Source organism: Tamandua tetradactyla, chromosome 23, assembly GCF_023851605.1.
Source record: "Tamandua tetradactyla isolate mTamTet1 chromosome 23, mTamTet1.pri, whole genome shotgun sequence".
NCBI lineage: Eukaryota > Metazoa > Chordata > Mammalia > Pilosa > Myrmecophagidae > Tamandua > Tamandua tetradactyla.
The window spans coordinates 35,825,175-35,847,832 of NC_135349.1; the positions used below are offsets into that span (position 1 = coordinate 35,825,175).

General features: G+C 35.9%; 1 protein-coding gene across 1 annotated transcript in view; it reads right to left on the reverse strand.

The window, feature by feature from the left end:
• The window catches only part of LOC143667402 (phospholipid-transporting ATPase ABCA3-like), a 182,793-nt gene that overhangs the window by 106,120 nt on the left and 54,015 nt on the right, over positions 1-22,658 (reverse strand). The window contains exons 7-8 of the mRNA XM_077141590.1: positions 6,267-6,383; positions 5,804-5,921 (exon numbers count right to left, since the gene is read on the reverse strand). Of these exons, the coding sequence (XP_076997705.1) occupies positions 5,804-5,921; positions 6,267-6,383 (235 nt within the window). The remainder of the gene's footprint in view (positions 1-5,803; positions 5,922-6,266; positions 6,384-22,658) is intronic.

Consider the following 22,658-nt stretch of genomic DNA (forward strand, 5'->3'; position numbering starts at 1 on the left):
TTCATTGATTTGATTTTTGATGAGGTTTACTATGTCTCTTCGTATATTCTGAAATAATTGTTTCAACTCCTGCATCTCATTTGAATTGTTGGGTTGTTCCTTTGACTGGGCGATATCTTTAATTTTCCTAGTGTTCTTTTCTGCTGTCATCTAGGCATTTAATTACCTTAATTAGTTTATCCTGGAGATTGTTTTCACTTATTTTACCTGAGGTTTTCTTGCTGTATGAATCTGTTGTCTGTCTGTTCTTTCACATTCAGTTCAGCTTTTTTTGGACCTCTAGCTTACGTTTTGTTTAACAGAGGAGAATTTTTCAGTTCTTGTGTTCTTGTTTCTTGTCCTGCCTGTATGGTGTCTTCCCCCCTCCCCTTAGGAGGATCTACTTAGGTATTATATACCCCAGCTGGATTTTTCGAGACGAAACTGGCCTCCTGTCAGGAGGTAAGAATCACCTGCATCAGTGAGGGTGAGACCCAGGAGGTTGAAAGACTTTCCTGTGAAGTCTCTGGACTCTGTTTTTCTTATCCTGCCCAGTATGTGGCTCTTGTCTGCCTGCAGGTCCCACCAGCATAGGATGACGTGGTACCTTTAACTCTTCCTGCTGGGGGCATGGTGGAGACAGAGGAGAGGTTGTAGGCTGGTTTTAATGGCTTAAAATTACCAAGCTGTGGTGTCTGAATTCCTTAAGGAAGGGATTCCACCTGATTTGGGCTTCACTCCTCTCCTGGGGAAGGCACAGGCTCCAGACAAGGAGCTCAAACAAGCTTGTTTCTGCCTATGCCTGGGGCAGTTGCAGCCTGAGAAGCCTTGCCGCTGTATCTAAAGGCAGTCAAGGCTTTGTAGAAACACAGCCACAAAAACCTCTGTTTCGTTTTCTTTCTTTTTCTGTCAGCCCTGCCCTCTTCATGCCAGGGCAAAAATGAGCAACCTCCACTTTGACCAAGTTCACCTGAGCTGGGGGCCTATTTTTCGTTGTCAGAATTTGTTAATTAATTCCACAATTGGTGTTTGGTTGTGCTCAGCCCCTGCTGCTGGTAAAGTCCTTTTCCTTTCTCCTCTGGGAAGCAGTCTGTGGAGGAGGGGTGCTGGCCGTCATGGCTTGGGGAACTCACGGTTCTGGGGGGGGCTCGCAGCTGGTCCAGCTGGTCCAGACTGGGGTACACTGTATGTTTGGTCACTGACGTGGCCCCAGGAGCTATTCTGTACTGTTCCTGGTTATTTAGTAGCTGTTCTGGAGGATGAATTAAATTGCATACCTTGCTAATCGGCCATCCTGGCACCCAAATTGGAGAAAGACTCACCTGTATGCTTTTTTGTTTGTTTGTTTGTTTTTATTATTAATTAAAGAAAAAAAGAAATTAACACAACATTTAGAAATCATTCCATTCTACATATGCAATCATTAATTCTTAACATCATCACATAGATGCATGATCATCATTTCTTAGTACATTTGCATCGATTTAGGAAAAGAACTAGCAAAACAACAGAAAAACATATAGAATGTTAATATATAGAAAAAATAAAAGTAATAATAATAGTAAAAAAAAAGACACAAACAAACAAACAAACAAACAAAAAAACCCTAGAGCTCAAATGCAGCTTCATTCAGTGTTTTAACATGATTACTTTACAATTAGGTATTATTGTGCTGTCCATTTTTGAGTTTTTGTATCTAGTCCTGTTGCACAGTCTGTATCCCTTCAGCTCCAATTACCCATTATCTTACCCTGTTTCTTATTCCTGTTGGTCTCTGTTACCAATGACATATTCCAAGTTTATTCTCGAATGTCGGTTCACATCAGTGGGACCATACAGTATTTGTCCTTTAGTTTTTGGCTAGACTCACTCAGCATAATGTTCTCTAGGTCCATCCATGTCATTACATGCTTCATAACTTTATTCTGTCTTAAAGCTGCATAATATTCCATCGTATGTATATACCACAGTTTGTTTAGCCACTCGTCTGTTGATGGACATTTTGGCTGTTTCCATCTCTTTGCAATTGTAAATAACGCTCCTATAAACATTGGTGTGCAAATGTCCGTTTGTGTCTTTGCCCTTAAGTCCTTTGAGTAGATACCTAACAATAGTATTGCTGTGTCGTATGGCAAGTCTATATTCAGTTTTTTGAGGAACCGCCAAACTGCCTTCCACAGTGGTTGCACCATTTGACATTCCCACCAACAGTGGATAAGTGTGCCTCTTTCTCCGCATCCTCTCCAGCACTTGTCATTTTCTGTTTTGTTGATAATGGCCATTCTCTGGTGGGTGTGAGGTGATATCTCAATGTGGTTTTGATTTGCATTTCTCTAATGGCCAGGGACATTGAGCATCTCTTCATGTGCCTTTTGGCCGTTTGTATTTCCTCTTTTGAGAGGTGTCTGTTCAAGTCTTTTTCCCATTTTGTAATTGGGTTGGCTGTCTTTTTGTTGTTGAGTTGGACAATCTCTTTATAAATTCTGGATACTAGACCTTTATCTGATATGTTGTTTCCAAATATTGTCTCCCATTGTGTAGGCTGTCTTTCTACTTTCTTGATGAAGTTCTTTGATGCACAAAAGTGTTTAATTTTGAGGAGCTCCCATTTGTTTATTTCCTTCTTCAGTGCTCTTGCTTTAGGTTTAAGGTCCATAAAACCGCCTCCAATTGTTAGATTCATAAGATATCTCCCTACATTTTCCTCTAACTGTTTTATGGTCTTAGACCTAATGTTTAGATCTTTGATCCATTTTGAGTTAACTTTTGTATAGGGTGTGAGATATGGGTCTTCTTTCATTCTTTTGCGTATGGATATCCAGTTCTCTAGGCACCATTTATTGGAGACTGTTCTGTCCCAGGTGAATTGGCTTGACTGCCTTATCAAAGATCAAATGTCCATAGATGAGAGGGTCTATATCTGAGCACTCTATTCGATTCCATTGGTCGATATATCTATCTTTATCCCAATACCATGCTGTTTTGACCTGTGGCTTCATAATATGCCTTAAAGTCCGGTAGCGTGAGACCTCCAGCTTCGTTTTTTTTCCTCAAGATACTTTTAGCAATTCGGGGCACCCTGCCCTTCCAGATAAATTTGCTTATTGGTTTTTCTATTTCTGAAAAATAAGTTGTTGGGATTTTGATTGGTATTGCATTGAATCTGTAAATCAATTTAGGTAGGATTGACATCTTAACTATATTTAGTCTTCCAGTCCATGAACACGGTATGCCCTTCCATCTATTTAGGTCTTCTGTGATTTCTTTTAACAGTTTTTTGTAGTTTTCTTTATATAGGTTTTTTGTCTCTTTAGTTAAATTTATTGCTAGGTATTTTATTCTTTTAGTTGCAATTGTAAATGGGATTCGTTTCTTGATTTCCCCCTGAGCTTGTTCATTACTAGTGTATAGAAATGCTACAGATTTTTGAATGTTGATCTTGTAACCTGCTACTTTGCTATACTCATTTATTAGCTCTAGCAGGTGCAGAAAGACAAGATAAAATAAGACATAATTATTAGAGAGGAGGAAAAAAAATCTTCATTTCATTTTCACCCAATCCAAATATATACATAGAAAATCTGAACAATGTATAGTTATTAGAAATAATTATATAATTTAGTAAATTGTTGATAAAAATCAACATTGAAATCAATTTAAATACATCAAGAACAGCTGGAAAATTTAACCTTAAAAATCATGCATTTATAATCACAATTAACAAAATTTTTTTTTTTATGAAACCAACACACTTATTCTAAAATATATCCTATATCCAAGATGGTACAAGGCTAAAGACATGCCTGAGGTAAAAGAACAAATTGGATGTCTTGGCCTACCAGGTAACAAGATTTAACATGAAGCTGTCTTAATTAAAGTCCTGTGACGAAACCCTGGTTCATTCATAGAGAAATAAGTCAATGAAAGGACAGTCCCAAAAGAGATCCACACAGATATGGAACCTAGATTTACAGCAAAACAGGCACCGCAATTTAGAGAAGAAAGGGTGAGTGTTTATCAAATGTTGCCGGGATAATTAGCATGCATTTAAAGAAACCCCAATCATTTTTGTTACTTTACACCCCACAAAAGAGTCAATCTCCACATAGTACAAAGGAGAATAACTTTATGACTTTGGAATAGGAAACAATTTTTAATGACATATATCACAAACTATGAAGGAAAAGATTGATAAATTTTACTATGTTAAAATTAGAAACTGTCAAAAGATGTCTAAAAACATCTAAGGCTCCAAACTGAGATTAGTTTGCAACATATCTGCAACTCATAAAATTAGTAGGAATGTATGAAGAACTGCAGTGTAACAATGAGAAGATTAGAATACATTAATTTTAAAGAAGAGGAAACACATATGACTCATATTAATAATACGTATTCAGCTTCATTAGTAATTAGGAAAATGCAGATTTAAATTTCCATGATAAAACATTTCATACAGCTAATTTGGCACAAATTAAAGCTTATGATTACCAAATATTGGTCTGGATATAGAGCATTTTCTTTTGAAGCAACTGCGAATTCATGGAATGACTTGGGAATTGTTTACACAACCTAGACAGGTTGTGTAAGCAACTCCATTTCTAAGTAGATACCATTGTATCATAGTGGAAGTTCTGTACTTTTATCAGAAGGCACATACAAAAATGTCCAGAAATTGAGTCTGCTGGAAATAGAAAATAGGTATTTGTAAGGTACCTAACTTATTTTTCAACATATCACATTCTGCCTCACATTGTCACAGTACAATTCTCTACCTGTGAGTTTAGATTTCTTTTTTGTGTCTGGTTGGTTGGATTCCTTTGCTGTCTTGTAGGTTGAACATATGATCCTGTGCCATGAAAGGACTCATCAAATGATAGTATTCATGATAATGTAATAAGAAAATAGACATACTTATGAAATGGAGTTATTTGGTAATATCCTGTGAGCCCTCAAAGGGAAAGGAAACAATTATTTGCCTTTGTATATTAGATATTGTGTCAGACACAAATTAAGTGACCTGAAGAGTTAAATGAATCAATGAATGGACACTTATATTCGTTCACTTGACTTCCTACTCTCTTTATCATCTCAGCCTTCAAAAATGTTTGAAAACCAACTTCTACAGGAAACATTTTTAGATTTATCTCAACCTCAATCTGATGTCAGAGTATTTTAATTTGTATCCTTTTTCTCATGTGTGCCCTGCATTCTATTAATTTTCACTCTGTCTGCCTGTTATTTCAAGTCATTTTTTTGTTCATATGTTATTTGTGTCCCAAGCTTAATGTCAGGTCTATGGGGGCAGGTACTATATTTCACTAACACCCAGGAGATACACAATAAAGATCTAAATTAAATGCAAGAACACTTTCTTTCAGTCAAACAGTTTTGTGTGATTTTTTTCTCCATGCACTCCAGATATTTCACACACTCATTTTCAGATATTGGTAGACATTGGACTCTCCACATAGATATACAGAAGCCATGTCAGTCCCAATACCTCTAGGTAGATGGCTAGACAGATACCATACATGAAATGGCAGCTAAAGGTCAGAAGGCACTCCAAAATATGATCCTATTATGTTGTTAATCCTTTTTGGTTTTATCCTTTATAGTGTGTCGTATATTAAATTTCATTGCTTATTTCATTTCTTTTCAAATAATTTAGTATGAACATATTTGTATTTACAGTTAGAATGTAAGCAGGGGCTATATATGAAGTGGCAACAAAAATTTAAAGGCGCACCCAAGTATAATGCTCTTTTAAGTCAATTTTCTTTTAGTCACTGAGATTCTTTCACAGGAGGAGTCTCAGACTTACCTCTGTTGAAGAATGTGCTAACCATAAAGCTGAAGAATATTGAGGTGATGGCAAAACACAGCAAAAAGACAAAGATGAGAGAGGGTTCACTGTTTTGGAGGACCGGCGCAGGTTCAATCTAACAAAACAATCAAGAAACCAAATTAGTCATACGCTAAGTGGTATCACAGAAAAACAAAAGAGAAATAAAACATTCTGAAATATTTTCATAGTCCTAGTAAACCAATTGCAATGTTCAATGAGATGAAGCATGAATGAAATAATTCATTTCTTACTGAAGGTCCACCCAGCTAGGTATAAAGTTTGGTTTGCTGAGAGACTAAGCAGAATTTCCACAATGGAATCAAAGCAATCCACATTTTCATTTTCCTCGTAACCTAAGGGACCCATTCTGCCCACACCATATTTCTGTTTTCCCTTGCAAAACCTAGCTGTAACACGTGGCAGTCAAACAGACACTTGCCTTGGCAAAGAAACTTATACATATCAAAATGATGACAATTAAATACAAAGAGAAGAATGTGACGAAATAGGCAGTCCAGAGCATCCAGTTACTGAGTCCTATCATGAGCTGGTACTCCTGTGGGAGAGTTAACACAAACCAAATATCATGTAAAATAATATGTACAGTGCGGAGAGTTTTCAAAATGTATTTGCAAGTGTTGTCTATAATTTAATTTCCGTAGTAACTAAAATGGTTTAAATAATAAATATTATCTCCATTTAATAGATGGGGAAATAAAGGCTCAGAGTGTCAAGTTATTTGATTAAAATTATTTAGTGAGTGGCAGTCTTATGATTCTAACGCAGATCTTAACAGCCCAGAGATCATTTTCCCAATAACTTACCAAGTACTGTTCAGACACGAGAAACAAATAAAACTATAGTCTCTCTTTTTTATTATGTCCTCTCCCAGGAGATAAGAAAGGAACGTAAATATATTTAAATTCAATTATAATTTAGAAGCAAACACTTAAAACAAGATAAAAGGGGGAAGAAAAAGCTCAGAGTTTTAGCAGTAATCTGTATGAACCAAAAATATTCCTCAGAAGTGGTTGTTTATAGACACACGGTATTTCAAGTTTTAACAAAAGATATCTAAAAGGTTTAAGTAACAATATAATGTATACAAGCAATAAGAAGATTAAAATGTGTGGTATGAATTTTCAAAGGCTATTTTAAAATATTTTTATTGAATTTTACTGATGTGCCAATATTAAATTCTGACTTTAAGCTCCTCAAGGGCAGGGGCTATGTCTTCATACTTGTATCTGTTTGGCGCAGACGATGTGCTTTATTAACTGAATGAATTTATTAAATGAACAAATGAATAAATATTAGGATTTCTGGAAATCTACTTACTTTCCAGAGTTCTTAAAAGTGAATGCTGGTCTACTTTATTATGCATAGGGGACACAAATAGAGTTTCTTTTAAGTTTCCTTGGGACTGATGCTTGAATCAGTCTTATTTAACAAGTTTTAATGAACTGTCAAAATGACAGTATATTTAACAAAAGATGTGGAAGACTTGTACATTGAAAAGTACAAAATGTTGTTGAAATAATTTGAAAAAATCAAAATGAATATAAAGACATCCCATTGTATGTTAAGATGGCAGCACTTCCCAAATTAGTCTACAAATTCAACACAATCTGCCAAAATCCCTGCCAGCTATTTTCCAGAAATTGACAAGCAAATTCTAAAATTCATATGGAAATGCAAAAGACTAAAGATAGCCAAAAAAACTTTAAAAAAAAGAACAAAGTTAGAAGATTTACACTACCAGATTTCAGGACTTACTACAAAGCTACAATAATCAAGACAGTATGGTCCTGGCATAAGGACAGATAACGTAATTAAAAGGAACACAGAAACAAACGCTTACTTTTATGGTCAATTGATTTTCTGTAAAGGTGTCAAGAAAATTTTATGGGAAAGGAAATAGTGTGGGACGATTGGACATCCAAATGGTGACAACAAACCCTAAACAAAGAAAAAGCCCTCAAGAATTTGTAAATCTACCTCATAATTTGCATATACACAAGGTATATACAAGAATTTGTGTATTTTGTGTATATAATACACAAAAATTATCGCAAAATGTATAGTAGACCTAAATGTAAGAGCTAAAACGATAAAACATTTAGCAGAAAATATAGGAGTAAATCTTCATGATTTCAATAATGAAATGATCATATGCATTTTCTTCTTTATTCTATTTCTACAGTGAGATATGTTGATTTTCTAATGTTAATCTAACCTTTCATTCCTGGAATACATCTGCTCCACTTGGTCATGTGTTATCCTTTGCATATATTGCTAGATTTGATTAGTGAATACTTTGTCAGGATTTTTGTGTTTATGTCCATGAGTGCTATTGTTCTATACTTTTCTTATATTATCCTTGTATGGTTTTGCTAAGCATGTGTGGCTTCATAAATAGTTACAAAGTGTTTTTGCCTCTCTATATTCTAAAAGAGTTTGTGTATAATTGGTATTAGTTTTTTCTTACATACTTAACAGTATTCTCAGTGGAACTAGATGGTTCTGGAATTATCTAGTGAAAAGACTTTCAAATATGATTTCAGTTTCTTAAACAGGTTTATGGCTATTTAGATAATCTGTTTCTTCTTGCTTGGTAGCTTTATATTTAAAGGAGTTTGTCAATTTCATCTAAATGGTCATATTTATTGACATGAATTTGTTCACAATATTTTATCTTTTTAATGTCTATAGAATCTGTAGTGATATCCTTTGTGGTAGTTCGATTCAGGTGTCAATTTGGCTAGGTGAAGGCACCTAGTTCTATTGCTGTGGATATGAGCTAATGGCATGTGAATGTCATCTGTTCCTGATTACATCTGCAGTTGGCTAGGAGGTGTGCCTGCTGTAATTAATGGTGTTTAATTTAGTTGGCTGGTGCTTAAATGAGAGAGCGCAACGTAGCACAGTCCAAGCAGCTCAGCATACCTCATCTCAGCACTCGCAGCTCCAGGCCTTTGGAGATGCAGAAAGGAATCACCCCAGGGAAAGTTGTTGGACCCAGAGGCCTGGAGAGAAGGCCAGCAGAGATCATCCTGTGCCCTTCCACGTAAGAAAGAACCTCAGTTGAAAGTTAGCTGCCTTTCCTCTGAAGAACTATATGTTAACTAAATAAATCCCCTTTTATTGAAAGCCAATCCGTCTCTGGTGTGTTGCATTCTGGTAGCTAGCAAACTAGAACATCCTCCTTCACTGATTTTGTGATATGTGATCATATTTTAATTTTGAAAAGTCTGGCAAGGATTTCTTTTTCTGCATCTTAAAAAAAATTCTGCTCTTGTCTTTATTCCTTCCTTCTTTTGTGTTTAAATTGCTTTTCTTTTTCTAGCTTCTTAAGCAGGAAGCTGAGACTACTGATTATCTATTTTTGTTTCAATGATGAAAGCTGCATTTTCTGTGCAATTAGTTTGAAATATTTTCTAATATCAGTCATATCCAGACTTCTGTATCTTACATTTGGCCACAGAGAAAGGGATATTAGCCATTACAAATAGTGCAGAGAATAAATAATTGGGTGAAAAGTAGGCACTCAAGGGGAAGATAGTAAGAAAAGAACAAAAAATGAAATACAAAAACTTCTAGAAAAATTTTAAAAGTTCTGGGGACACGCAGTTCCATCAAAATAGTATTTTGAACTTAACTCTGCATTCGACCAAATGATATGCTATGACTTATAACTGACAGTAGGAGGATACCACCAACTTTCAAATTTGGTGGTGAAAATTTACAAGAAATGACAATGTTCTGAATAAGTCATTAAGCATACAAGAATCAGGCTACAACTTCTACCACATGCTCTAGTGAATTTTCAGATATACAGAAAAATCAACCTATTATATTCAAAATTAACAAAAATTATTCTGCAAGGCCTTGTGCTAGAAACATCAGAGGATGTAAAGAAAAAATAGAAAGTCATATTCTGTTTAAAAAGTGTGTGGTCTAGAAGAAGATCCAAGACATATTAGCTTTTTAAGAAGAGAATTGATATAGTAATGATTCCTCTACATCCACTATGGTGACAGGCGTTGCAGTCAATGCATTTACATTAAAATGTCTAATACAGGTAGAACATAACTTCCAAAGGAGAAATTTAGGAAAACACAGACTAGCTGATTTCAGAGAGAGTTAAACTGACTATACATGAAAGGCACTGGCCTCCTATAAAGCTCTAAGAAAGTACATCTTAGAAGACCTGGTTATTCATCCAAAGGATGTTATTCATTCATGCAAAATGTACTTATTACATACCTTATACAGAATAAGCACTATGGTAGAGTACATAGTTAGAAATGAAAGTCTTTACCCTCAAAAGTATGATCTATTAAAAGATAAGAGAATGTACTAACAAGCAGATTAATAAAAAGCTATGAATTAGATAGATCTACTTTTTTTTATTAATTAAAAAAAGAATTAACAAAACAATTAGAAATCATTCCAATCTACATGTACAATCAGTAATTCTTAATAACATCACATAGTTGCATATTCATCATTTCTTAGTACATTTGCATCGATTTAGAAAAAGAAATAAAAAGACAACAGAATAAGAATTAAAACAATAATAGAAAGAAAAAAAAACAAAAAAAACAAAAACAAAAAACCTATACCTCACATGCAGCTTCATTCAGTGTTTTAACATAATTGCATTACAATTGGGTAGTATTGTGCTGTCCATTTCTGAGTTTTTATATCCAGTCCCGTTGTACAGTCTGTATCCCTTCATCTCCAATTATCCCTTCTCTTTTTTTTTTTTTTTTAATTAACGGAAAAAAAGAAATTAACCCAACATTTAGAGATCATACCATTCTACACATGCAATCATTAATTCTTAACATCATCACATAGATGCATGATCATCATTTCTTAGTACATTTGCATTGGTTTAGAAGAACTAGCAACATAACCGAAAAAGATATAGAATGTTAATATAGAGAAAAAAACAAAAGTAATAATAGTAAAATCAAAACAAAACAAAACAAAACAAAACAAAAACCTATAGCTCAGATGCAGCTTCATTCAGTGTTTTAACATGATTACTTTACAATTAGGTATTATTGTGCTGTCCATTTTTGAGTTTTTGTATCTAGTCCTGTTGCACAGTCTGTATCCCTTCAGCTTCAATTACCCATTGTCTTACCCTGTTTCTAACTCCTGCTGAACGCTGTTACCAATGACATATTTCAAGTTTATTCTCGAATGTCCGTTCACATCAGTGGGACCATACAGTATTTGTCCTTTAGTTTTTGGCTGGATTCACTCAGCATAATATTCTCTAGGTCCATCCATGTTATTACATGGTTCATAAGTTTATCTTGTCTTAAAGCTGCATAATATTCCATCGTATGTATATACCACAGTTTGTTTAGCCACTCTTCTGTTGATGGAGATTTTGGCTGTTTCCATCTCTTTGCAATTGTAAATAATGCTGCTATAAACATTGGTGTGCAAATGTCCGTTTGTGTCTTTGCCCTTAAGTCCTTTGAGTAGATACCTAGCAATGGTATTGCTGGGTCGTATGGCAATTCTATATTCAGCTTTTTGAGGAACCGCCAAACTGCCTTCCACAGTGGTTGCACCCTTTGACATTCCCACCAACAGTGGATAAGTGTGCCTCTTTCTCCGCATCCTCTCCAGCACTTGTCATTTTCTGTTTTGTTGATAATGGCCATTCTGGTGGGTGTGAGATGATATCTCATTGTGGTTTTGATTTGCATTTCTCTAATGGCCAGGGACATTGAGCATCTCTTCATGTGCCTCTTGGCCATCCGTATTTCCTCTTCTGAGAGGTGTCTGTTCAAGTCTTTTTCCCATTTTGTAATTGGGTTGGCTGTCTTTTTGTTGTTGAGATGAACAATCTCTTTATAAATTCTGGATACTAGACCTTTATCTGATATATCATTTCCAAATATTGTCTCCCATTGTGAAGGCTGTCTTTCTACTTTCTTGATGAAGTTCTTTGATGCACAAAAGTGTTTAATTTTGAGGAGTTCCCATTTATTTATTTCCTTCTTCAGTGCTCTTGCTTTAGGTTTAAGGTCCATAAAACCGCCTCCAGTTGTAAGATCCATAAGATATCTCCCAACATTTTCCTCTAACTGTTTTATGGTCTTAGACCTAATGTTTAGATCTTTGATCCATTTTGAGTTAACTTTTGTGTAGGGTGTGAGAGATGGGTCTTCTTTCATTCTTTTGCATATGGATATCCAGTTCTCTAGGCACCATTTATTGAAGAGACTGCTCTGTTCCAGGTGAGTTGGCTTGACTGCCTTATCAAAGATCAAATGTCCATAGATGAGAGGGTCTATATCTGAGCACTCTATTCGATTCCATTGGTCGATATATCTATCTTTATGCCAATACCATGCTGTTTTGACCACTGTGGCTTCATAATATGCCTTAAAGTCAGGCAGCGCGAGACCTCCAGCTTCGTTTTTTTCCCTCAAGATGTTTTTAGCAATTCGGGGCACCCTGCCCTTCCAGATAAATTTGCTTATTGGTTTTTCTATTTCTGAAAAATAAGTTGTTGGGATTTTGATTGGTATTGCATTGAATCTGTAAATCAATTTAGGTAGGATTGACATCTTAACTATATTTAGTCTTCCAATCCATGAACACGGTATGCCCTTCCATCTATTTAGGTCTTCTGTGATTTCTTTTAGCAGTTTTTTGTAGTTTTCTTTATATAGGTTTTTTGTCTCTTTAGTTAAATTTATTCCTAGGTATTTTATTCTTTTAGTTGCAATTGTAAATGGGATTCGTTTCTTGATTTCCCCCTCAGCTTGTTCATTACTAGTGTATAGAAATGCTACAGATTTTTGAATGTTGATCTTGTAACCTGCTACTTTGCTGTACTCATTTATTAGCTCTAGTAGTTTTGTTGTGGATTTTTCCGGGTTTTCGACGTATAGTATCATATCGTCTGCAAACAGTGATAGTTTTACTTCTTCCTTTCCAATTTTGATGCCTTGTATTTCTTTTTCTTGTCTAATTGCTCTGGCTAGAACCTCCAACACAATGTTGAATAATAGTGGTGATAGTGGACATCCTTGTCTTGTTCCTGATCTTAGGGGGAAAGTTTTCAATTTTTCCCCATTGAGGATGATATTAGCTGTGGGTTTTTCATATATTCCCTCTATCATTTTAAGGAAGTTCCCTTGTATTCCTATCTTTTGAAGTGTTTTCAACAGGAAAGGATGTTGAATCTTGTCGAATGCCTTCTCTGCATCAATTGAGATGATCATGTGATTTTTCTGCTTTGATTTGTTGATATGGTGTATTACATTAATTGATTTTCTTATGTTGAACCATCCTTGCATACCTGGGATGAATCCTACTTGGTCATGATGTATAATTCTTTTAATGTGCTGTTGGATACGATTTGCTAGAATTTTATTGAGGATTTTTGCATCTGTATTCATTAGAGAGATTGGTCTGTAGTTTTCTTTTTTTGTAATATCTTTGCCTGGTTTTGGTATGAGGGTGATGTTGGCTTCATAGAATGAATTAGGTAGTTTTCCCTCCACTTCGATTTTTTTGAAGAGTTTGAAGAGAATTGGTACTAATTCTTTCTGGAACGTTTGGTAGAATTCACATGTGAAGCCATCTGGTCCTGGACTTTTCTTTTTAGGAAGCTTTTAAATGACTAATTCAATTTCTTTACTTGTGATTGGTTTGTTGAGGTCATCTATGTCTTCTTGAGTCAAAGTTGGTTGTTCATGTCTTTCCAGGAACCCGTCCATTTCCTCTAAATTGTTGTATTTATTAGCGTAAAGTTGTTCATAGTATCCTGTTATTACCTCCTTTATTTCTGTGAGGTCAGTAGTTATGTCTCCTCTTCCATTTCTGATCTTATTTATTTGCATCCTCTCTCTTCTTCTTTTTGTCAATCTTGCTAAGGGCCCATCAATCTTATTGATTTTCTCATAGAACCAACTTCTGGCCTTATTGATTTTCTCTATTGTTTTCATGTTTTCAATTTCATTTATTTGTGCTCTAATCTTTGTTATTTCTTTCCTTTTGCTTGCTTTGGGGTTAGCTTGCTGTTCTTTCTCCAGTTCTTCCAAATGGATAGTTAATTCCTGAATTTTTGCCTTTTCTTCTTTTCTGATATAGGCATTTAGAGCAATAAATTTCCCTCTTAGCACTGCCTTTGCTGCGTCCCATAAGTTTTGATATGTTGTGTTTTCATTTTCATTCGCCTCGAGGTATTTGCTAATTTCTCTTGCAATTTCTTCTTTGACCCAGTCGTTGTTTAGGAGTGTGTTGTTGAGCCTCCACGTATTTGTGAATTTTCTGGCACTCTGCCTATTATTGATTTCCAACATCATTCCTTTATGGTCCGAGAAAGTGTTGTGTAAGATTTCAATCTTTTTAAATTTGTTGAGACTTGCTTTGTGACCCAGCATATGGTCTATCTTTGAGAATGATCCATGAGCACTTGAGAAAAAGGTGTATCCTGCTGTTGTGGGATGTAATGTCCTATAAGTGTCTGTTAAGTCTAGCTCATTTATAGTAATATTCAGATTCTCTATTTCTTTGTTGATCCTCTGTCTAGATGTTCTGTCCATTGATGAGAGTGGTGAGTTGAAGTCTCCAACTATTATGGTATATGAGTCTATTTCCCTTTTCAGTGTTTGCAGTATATTCCTCACGTATTTTGGGGCATTCTGATTTGGTGCGTAAATATTTATGATTGTTATGTCTTCTTGTTTAATTGTTCCTTTTATTAGTATATAGTGTCCTTCTTTGTCTCTTTTAACTGTTTTACATTTGAAGTCTAATTTGTTGGATATTAGTATAGCCACTCCTGCTCTTTTCTGGTTGTTATTTGCATGAAATATCTTTTCCCAACCTTTCACTTTCAACCTATGTTTATCTTTGGGTCTAAGATGTGTTTCCTGTAGACAGCATATAGAAGGATCCTGTTTTTTAATCCATTCTGCCAATCTATGTCTTTTGATTGGGGAATTCAGTCCATTGACATTTAGTGTTATTACTGTTTGGATAATATTTTCCTCTAACATTTTGCCTTTTGTATTATATATATCATATCTGATTTTCCTTCTTTCTACACTCTTTTCCATATCTCTCTCTTCTGTCTTTTTGTATCTGACTCTAGTGCTCCCTTTAGTATTTCTTGCAGAGCTGGTCTCTTGGTCACAAATTCTTTCAGTGACTTTTTGTCTGAGAATGTTTTAATTTCTCCCTCATTTTTGAAGGATAATTTTGCTGGATATAGGAGTCTTGGTTGGCAGTTTTTCTCTTTTAGTATTTTAAATATATCATCCCACTGTCTTCTAGCTTCCATGGTTTCTGCTGAGAAATCTACACAAAGTCTTATTGGGTTTCCCTTGTATGTAATGGATTGTTTTTCTCTTGCTGCTTTCAAGATCTTCTCTTTCTCTTTGACCTCTGACATTCTAACTAGTAAGTGTCTTGGAGAACGCCTATTTGGGTCTAATCTCTTTGGGGTGCGCTGCACTTCTTGGATCTGTAATTTTAGGCCTTTCATAAGAGTTGGGAAATTTTCAGTGATAATTTCTTCCATTAGTTTTTCTCCTCCTTTTCCCTTCTCTTCTCCTTCTGGGACACCCACAACACGTATATTTGTGCGGTTCATATTGTCCTTGAGTTCCCTGATACCCTGTTCAAATTTTTCCATTCTTTTCCCTATAGTTTCTGTTTCTTTTTGGAATTCAGATGTTCCATCCTCCAAATCACTAATTCTATCTTCTGTCTCTTTAAATCTATCATTGTAGCTATCCATTATTTTTTCTATGTTTGCTACTTTATCCCTCACTTCCATAAGTTCTGCGATTTGTTTTTTCAGTTTTTCTATTTCTTCTTTATGTTCAGCCCATGTCCTCTTCATGTCCTCCCTCAATTTATCGATTTCATTTTTGAAGAGGCTTTCCATTTCTGTTCGTATATTCAGCATTAGTTGTCTCAGCTCTTGTGTCTCATTTGAGCTATTGGTTTGTTCCTTTGACTGAGCCATATTCTCAATCTTTTGAGTGTGGACAGTTATCTTCTGCTGCTGGCGTCTGGGCATTTATTCAGATTTCTCTTGGTTGGACCCAGCAAGGTTGTAATATTTTTCTGTGAAATCTCTGGGTTCTGTTTTTCTTATCCTGCCCAGTAGGTGGCGCTCGTGGCACACGTTTGTCTGCGGGTCCCACCAGTAAAAGGTGCTGTGGGACCTTAAACTTTGGAAAACTCTCGCCGTCCTGGGGGTTCGCTAGCCGAAGCGGCTTGAGCCGGTCCGGGGTCCGAACGCAGGGAGGGTGTCCGAACGCAGGGAGGGTTGCTGGTCGCCGCAGCCAGGGAAAGAGCCCGTCCGAATTTCCTAGTCAGCCCTGGGCAACAAGCGTGGCGGGAGGGCGCCAGTGGCAGCGGCCCACCCGAGAGAGTGCACGTTCCCCGGGAGTCACGGGGTCACCGTTCTCCGCGGCCTGGGGGTTTCCGATCCAATTCTCTCAGTTGGTCCGGGGGCTGCGCGTGGTGTGGGCGCCAGTCGCCTTGGTTTCAGGGGACCACCTCTCCAATTCTCCCAGCCGGCCCGGGAAGTGGGAAGGGAGTAACTCCGGCCGCTTGCCACCCCGCCCGGTAAGGCCCGCGCGCCTCGGCGATCTCACCCGAGCTGCTTCTTTCAGCCAGCCAGCCGTTCCAGGATGGGGTACGCTGTCTTTTTTATCTCTGTTGTGGCTTTGGGCGCTTTCTGTATCGTTTCTACTCCCCTAGTAGGTGTCCTGGAGAAGAAACTAAGATCCGCGCGTCTTACTAAGCCGCCATCTTCCAGGAAGTCCTGATAGATCTACTTTTGTTAATGATTGACTAGATGGTTCTAAGAACACCTGGAAAATTAGAGAAACTATATATTTTTTAACTTACTGAGGCAGGCAGGAGAAACTATGAGGCAAAAATCCAGGAAGGGAGAAAATACCAGAGAAGCGAGTGAGACAGTCAGGTGTCCTTTACCCCTAAATGCAATCTGTCAATAAAGATGAAACTGAGAAACTTAGAAGAAGAGTGGTCAACAAACTTACGAGGGCTCACTAAGAAGGAAAGGATTGGGTAAAAGCTCCGGGCTTTCAACTGATATAACAAAGTACTAGTCTCTAGGTGTAAGACAAAAACAATCTTGTCTTTAATACAGCTTTACATCATCTTAATCCTTATTGGATTACAATGATCTAATATTGGACTGATATTGCCAAAAACAGCAGAGTAGGTAGCTCTGAGGGCTTGTCCCTGTACAGAAGTGTTGAAAAATCAGCAAAAAACTGTCAGACCAACTTTTTGAGACCACTGGAAAAAGTAAAAAATTGACAACAGCCACTAGAATGTTGACTCAAGAAAAAAGCAACTTAAAAACGGTAAAAAGTATTGTAGTATTTTTATTACTTGCTCTTGCCTCACTTCCCCACTCCCTCACTAGCTCGGTAACAGTCTTAAAGATGGCAGGTTGCATTCCCAGTGTGGGATCCTGGTTCCTAGTTTTGAACGGAGCAAAGGAGACCTTTTAAGAATTGTATTTTGCCTGTTCCAACCTGCTCAGAGACTATCTGAAGGACTGATGCAAGGCACTTGCCCTTGTTTTGACTCAGAACTCACTTGGGGTGGAATAGCAGGGGGCATTTTTAAAAACACTGTGCAGCAAATAAACACCCTGCAGCTGCCTGGGGCAAAAGATTACAGTTGAGGCACATAACAGAATGCCTAAAGCCTGGAAGGAAACACCGGGGAGAGAGTTTCTTTTGGAAGCCAGGGCATTCAAAACGCCCATGTATACTGGGGAATTTAGAAAGCCACTCCCATATCCAGGGCAGGATATATGCTCAGAAAAGACCGGAAAAGATCCTAAGCTTCCTCTGGCTGGACTCTAGGATCACTGCAAGCAGAAAGAGAAGGCTAAAGCAGAATTGTCAATGGTCTGGCTAAGTAAGAGTGAAGTAAGGTCCCAGCAAAGCCAATCGGCAAATACAAGAAGAGTTTATTTTTCTTCTTTTCATTTTTAATTTCTCTCCTCACCCCTCTTTCCCTTTCTTTCTCTCTCTCACACACACACACCCACAGACACACCCCCCCTTCTTTTTCTCTCTCCTGTGTTCAAGAAAATCTCTGTCCAAAAACAAACAACAGCAAAAACAAAAAAACACTTTAGCTGAACACAAGCTAAAGGAATAGAAACTTCAGAGACCATACATGACAAATAATACAGTCTTGGTGAACATAGTTTAGAAAAGTCACTAAATAAACAACTACAGCCTATAACAAACACAAGCAAAACCTAAGGTGGGAGTAGAATCTGATTTCAAGAGTTACCATGTTATAATATCCAAAATGAGCTTTCAAAAAAAAAATGAAGCATACAAAGAAACAACAAAGTATTCACAGACTAAATAAACAGAAGAAATGCACAGAAATTGCCCCTGAAGAAGCGCACAGACATTGATTGGACTTTTTTTATAGATAAAACTTTTTTTTTATAGATAAAAACTTTTAATCAACTGTCTTAAGTATGTTCAAAAGCCTAAAGGGAACCATGGACAAAGAGCTGAAGGAAACTAGGAGGATGACGTCTCAACAAAAAGAGATTATCAATAAAGATATAAATTATAAAAAGGAACCAAAAAGTTCGGCAGCTGAAAAGTATAACTTTAATGAACAATTCACTAGAAAATCTCAACAGCAAATTGTGTGCAGGTAAAATAAAGTGAATTTCAAGATAGACAATTAAAAAATTATCCACTCGGAGGATCAGAATGAAAAAAGAATGGAGAAAAATGAGCACAACCCAGAGACCTGTTAGATAATATGATGAGTTCCTTGAAAGACACAATCTACCAAAACTCACACAAGGAAAAATAGATGACCTGTATAGGCCTATCTACATATTAAAGAAATTGAATTAACAATTAATAGCCTTCCAAAGCAGAAAGCATAATCAGACCCAGATAGTTTCACTGGGGATAATATTAAAGAAGAAATTATCTCAATTCACTATAATTTCTTCTAGAAAATAGAAGCCATAAGGCCAGAATAACACTAATAACAAAACCAGTCAAAGGCATACAAGAAAGAAAAAATTCAGGCCACTGTCTCTCATGAATACAGATGCAAAATCCTTAACAAATTTTAGCAGATCAGATCCAACAATGTATAAAAAATGTTAAACACCACAACTAAGTGTTTTTATCCCAGGTAAACAAGGCTGCCTCAACATTCAAAAATAAATTAATGTCATACATAACATTGACAGGATAAAAGAAAAAAAATCATATGATCATATCAGTAGATGAGGAAAGAGCACTTGATCTGTCCAATACCCATTCATGATAAAAACTCCCAGAAAACTAAGAAGAGAGAGGAACTGCCTCAACTTAATAAAGAACATCTATTAAAAAAACCTACAGCAAATATCATACTTGATGTTGAGAAATTAGAAGCTTTCCCCCTAAGATCAGGAACAAGTCAAGAATGTTCCCTCTTACCACTCCTATTTAACATCATAATGGAAGTCCTAGCTAATGCAATAAGACAAGGAAAGAAAATAAATGTATTTAGTGTGGAAAGAAAGAAATTACACTGTCCTGGTTCACAGATGACATGATTGTTTATGTAGAAAATCCTAAAGAATTAACAAGAACAAAAAAACACCTGGAATTATGAAGTGATTTTAACATAGTTGTAGGATAAAAGATTAACATATAAATCTGCCTTCCAGCAATGGACAATTGCCATTTGAAGTTAAAAAATGACAACAACATTTACTTAATATAAAAAAACACTTAGGTATAGGTGGTTCAGTGGTAGAATGCTCACCTTCCATGCAGGAGACCCAGGTTCAATTCCTGGACCACGCACCCACCCTCCAAAAAAAAACCACAAAAACAACTTAGGTATAAATCTAACATATGTGGAAAATTACAAAGCTCTGATGAAAGAAAGAAAAGGGTATCTAAATAAATGGAGAGAGAGTCTATATTCATTGATAGAAAGACGGTATTTTTAAGATGCCAGCTCTTCCCAATTTAAGCCATAAATTCAACCCAATCCAATAAAATCCCAGCAAGTTATTTTGAGGAGATTGAAAAACTGATCTTAAATTTATATGGAAAATACTGAAGAAGACCAACATGGGAGAACTGTCATTACCCGACTCAAGTCTTAGTATAAAACTACTATAATCAAATAAATCAAATTGTGGTTTATTAGTGGAAGAATGGAGAAATAGATCAATGGAACGGAAGAGAGAGCCAAAATTAGACCACACAAATATAGTTAGTTGATCTTTGACATATTCAACAAATGGTGCTGGAACAACTGACCACCTACATGTAAAAAACTGAATCTAGACACAGATCTTATACTCTTCACAAAAATTAACTCAAAATGGGTCAAAGAACTAAATACAAAACAAACTAAAAATCTTCTGGAAAATGACATAGGAGAAAACCTAAGTGATCTTGGGTTTGGCGATGACTATTTATTACAACTCCAAAAGCGCAATCCCTGAAATAAAAAATTGATAAATTGCACTTCATTAAAATTAAAAACTGCTGCTTTGTGAAAGACGTATTTAAGAGACTCACAGACTAGCAGAAAGTATTTGCAAACACATATCTGATAAAGGAATTGTACCCAAAATATTCAGAGAACTCTTAAAACTCAGTAGTAAGAAAACAAACAACCCAAATAAAAAAAATGGATAAAAGATCTGAACAGACGCATCACCAAACAAGATTACAGAGGAAAAACAGGCATATAAAAAATGCTCAACATCATATGTGATCATGTTATGGCAAATGAAAACAACAATAAGATCTTACTAACACCTACTCAAAATGGCTACAGTCCAAAACACTGACAACCCCAAATGTCAGAGAGAACAGAGAATAACAGGGACTCTAATTCATTGATGGTGGGAATGAAAAATGGTACAGTCACTTTGGAAAACAGTCTGGCCATTTCTTGCAAGGCTAACAGAAGCTCAACACTTGGTTTAGTAATTGCATTCCTAGGTATTTATTCAAATAAGTTGAAAACACATTTTTCATTAAAAACCTGCAAATAAATGATACCTGTAGTTTTATTAACTCAAAACTTAGAATCAAACAAGATATTCTTCAATAGGTAAATGGATAAACAATTTGTGGTACATCAATACAATGGAATATTATTCAGCAATAAAAAAAATTCGTTATCAAGCTAATGATATGGTAGAAACTTAAATGCTAAGTGTAGGAAGTAGGTCTGAAAGGCTACATTTTACATTATTCCAACTATATGACATTCTGGAAAAGGCAAAGCTATACAGATAGTATAAAGATCAATGGTTGCATGGTTTTTGGTGACAGGGCATGGGGGATGAATAGGTGGAGCACGGGATTTTTAGGGCAGTAAAGCTATTTCATATGATTCTGTACGGCGGATACATGGCATTATGCATTTGTCAAAACCTATAGAACTGTATAACACACAGTGTGAACTATGGACTTTGGTTAATAATAACATATTAATATTGGTTCACCAGTTGTAACAAATGTTAACACTAACGAAGATAATAATAGGGAAAATTGTGTGGAGGGCATGAGAGGCATGCTCTGTACTTTCCATGCAAATTTTCTGTAAACATGAAACTGCGCTACAAAATAAAGTAATTAAAAATAAAGACTGACAATACCAACTTTTGATGATTATGTGGTACTATCATACTTTGTTGGTGTGAATATGAAATAATACAATCACTTTTGAAAAAAATTAACCACTTTGAAAGGAACCCATTGTGAAGGGCAGTAGGAGAAGAATATCTGCAATGTTTATCAACCAGCACAGTATATTCCACATATACTAGTTCTCCCAACTCCCAAAGCAAAGAACACATAATCAATGGAAAAAATAGGCAGATCTTAAGAGACAATTCACTGAGGAAGATATGTATATGGCCCATAAACATGAAAAAATATGCTCCACCTCATTAATAATTAGGAAAATGAAAATAAAGCCACAATGCTGAGGAGAACTGGTCATAGATTAGAAGAGTCAGGGCAGACTAGAGCATACCTACTTCTCCATATCTTTTCCTCTCCAACTCTAACTAATGACAACTTTAGAGTGTAATGACTACTGCTTCACATCAGTAACCCACATCTCATGTCACTTCATTTTTGGCCAACTTTAATCAGAAACCATACAGGAAAGATGCTTACTGAACAATTTGCCACTAAATACTCATCAGACTTGCAAAAAATAAAAAAAAGATTGAAAATACCAAATGTTGATGAGGACATAGAACGAATAGAATTCTCATCAAAAACCCACAAATAAATGATAGCTGGAGTTTTATTAACTCAAAACTTAGAATCAAACAAGATATTCTTCAATAAGTAAATGGGTAAATGGATAAACAATTTGTGGTACATCAATACAATGGAATATTATTTAGCAATGAAAAGAAATTCGTTATCAAGCTAATGATATGGTAGAAACTTCAAAGTATAAATTGGTAAAATTTATTGGTATACTTTGGCTGCATCTACTAAAGATAAATCTGCATAACCTAACACCCAGTTAAAAAGACAGGTCTAAAATATTCATAGAAGCATTATTTATAATAGTCAAATTCCAAACAATCCAAATGACCTTTCAAGAAGAAAATGGATAAATGGTGATATGGTCATACCATGGAATCTTAGAACTCAATGAACATAAGTAAACAACAATTATATGGTTCAGCTGAATGAACCACACAGTCATAAAATAATATAGGACATGATTCCATTTATGTCAAAATCAAAACCAGAAAGAATTA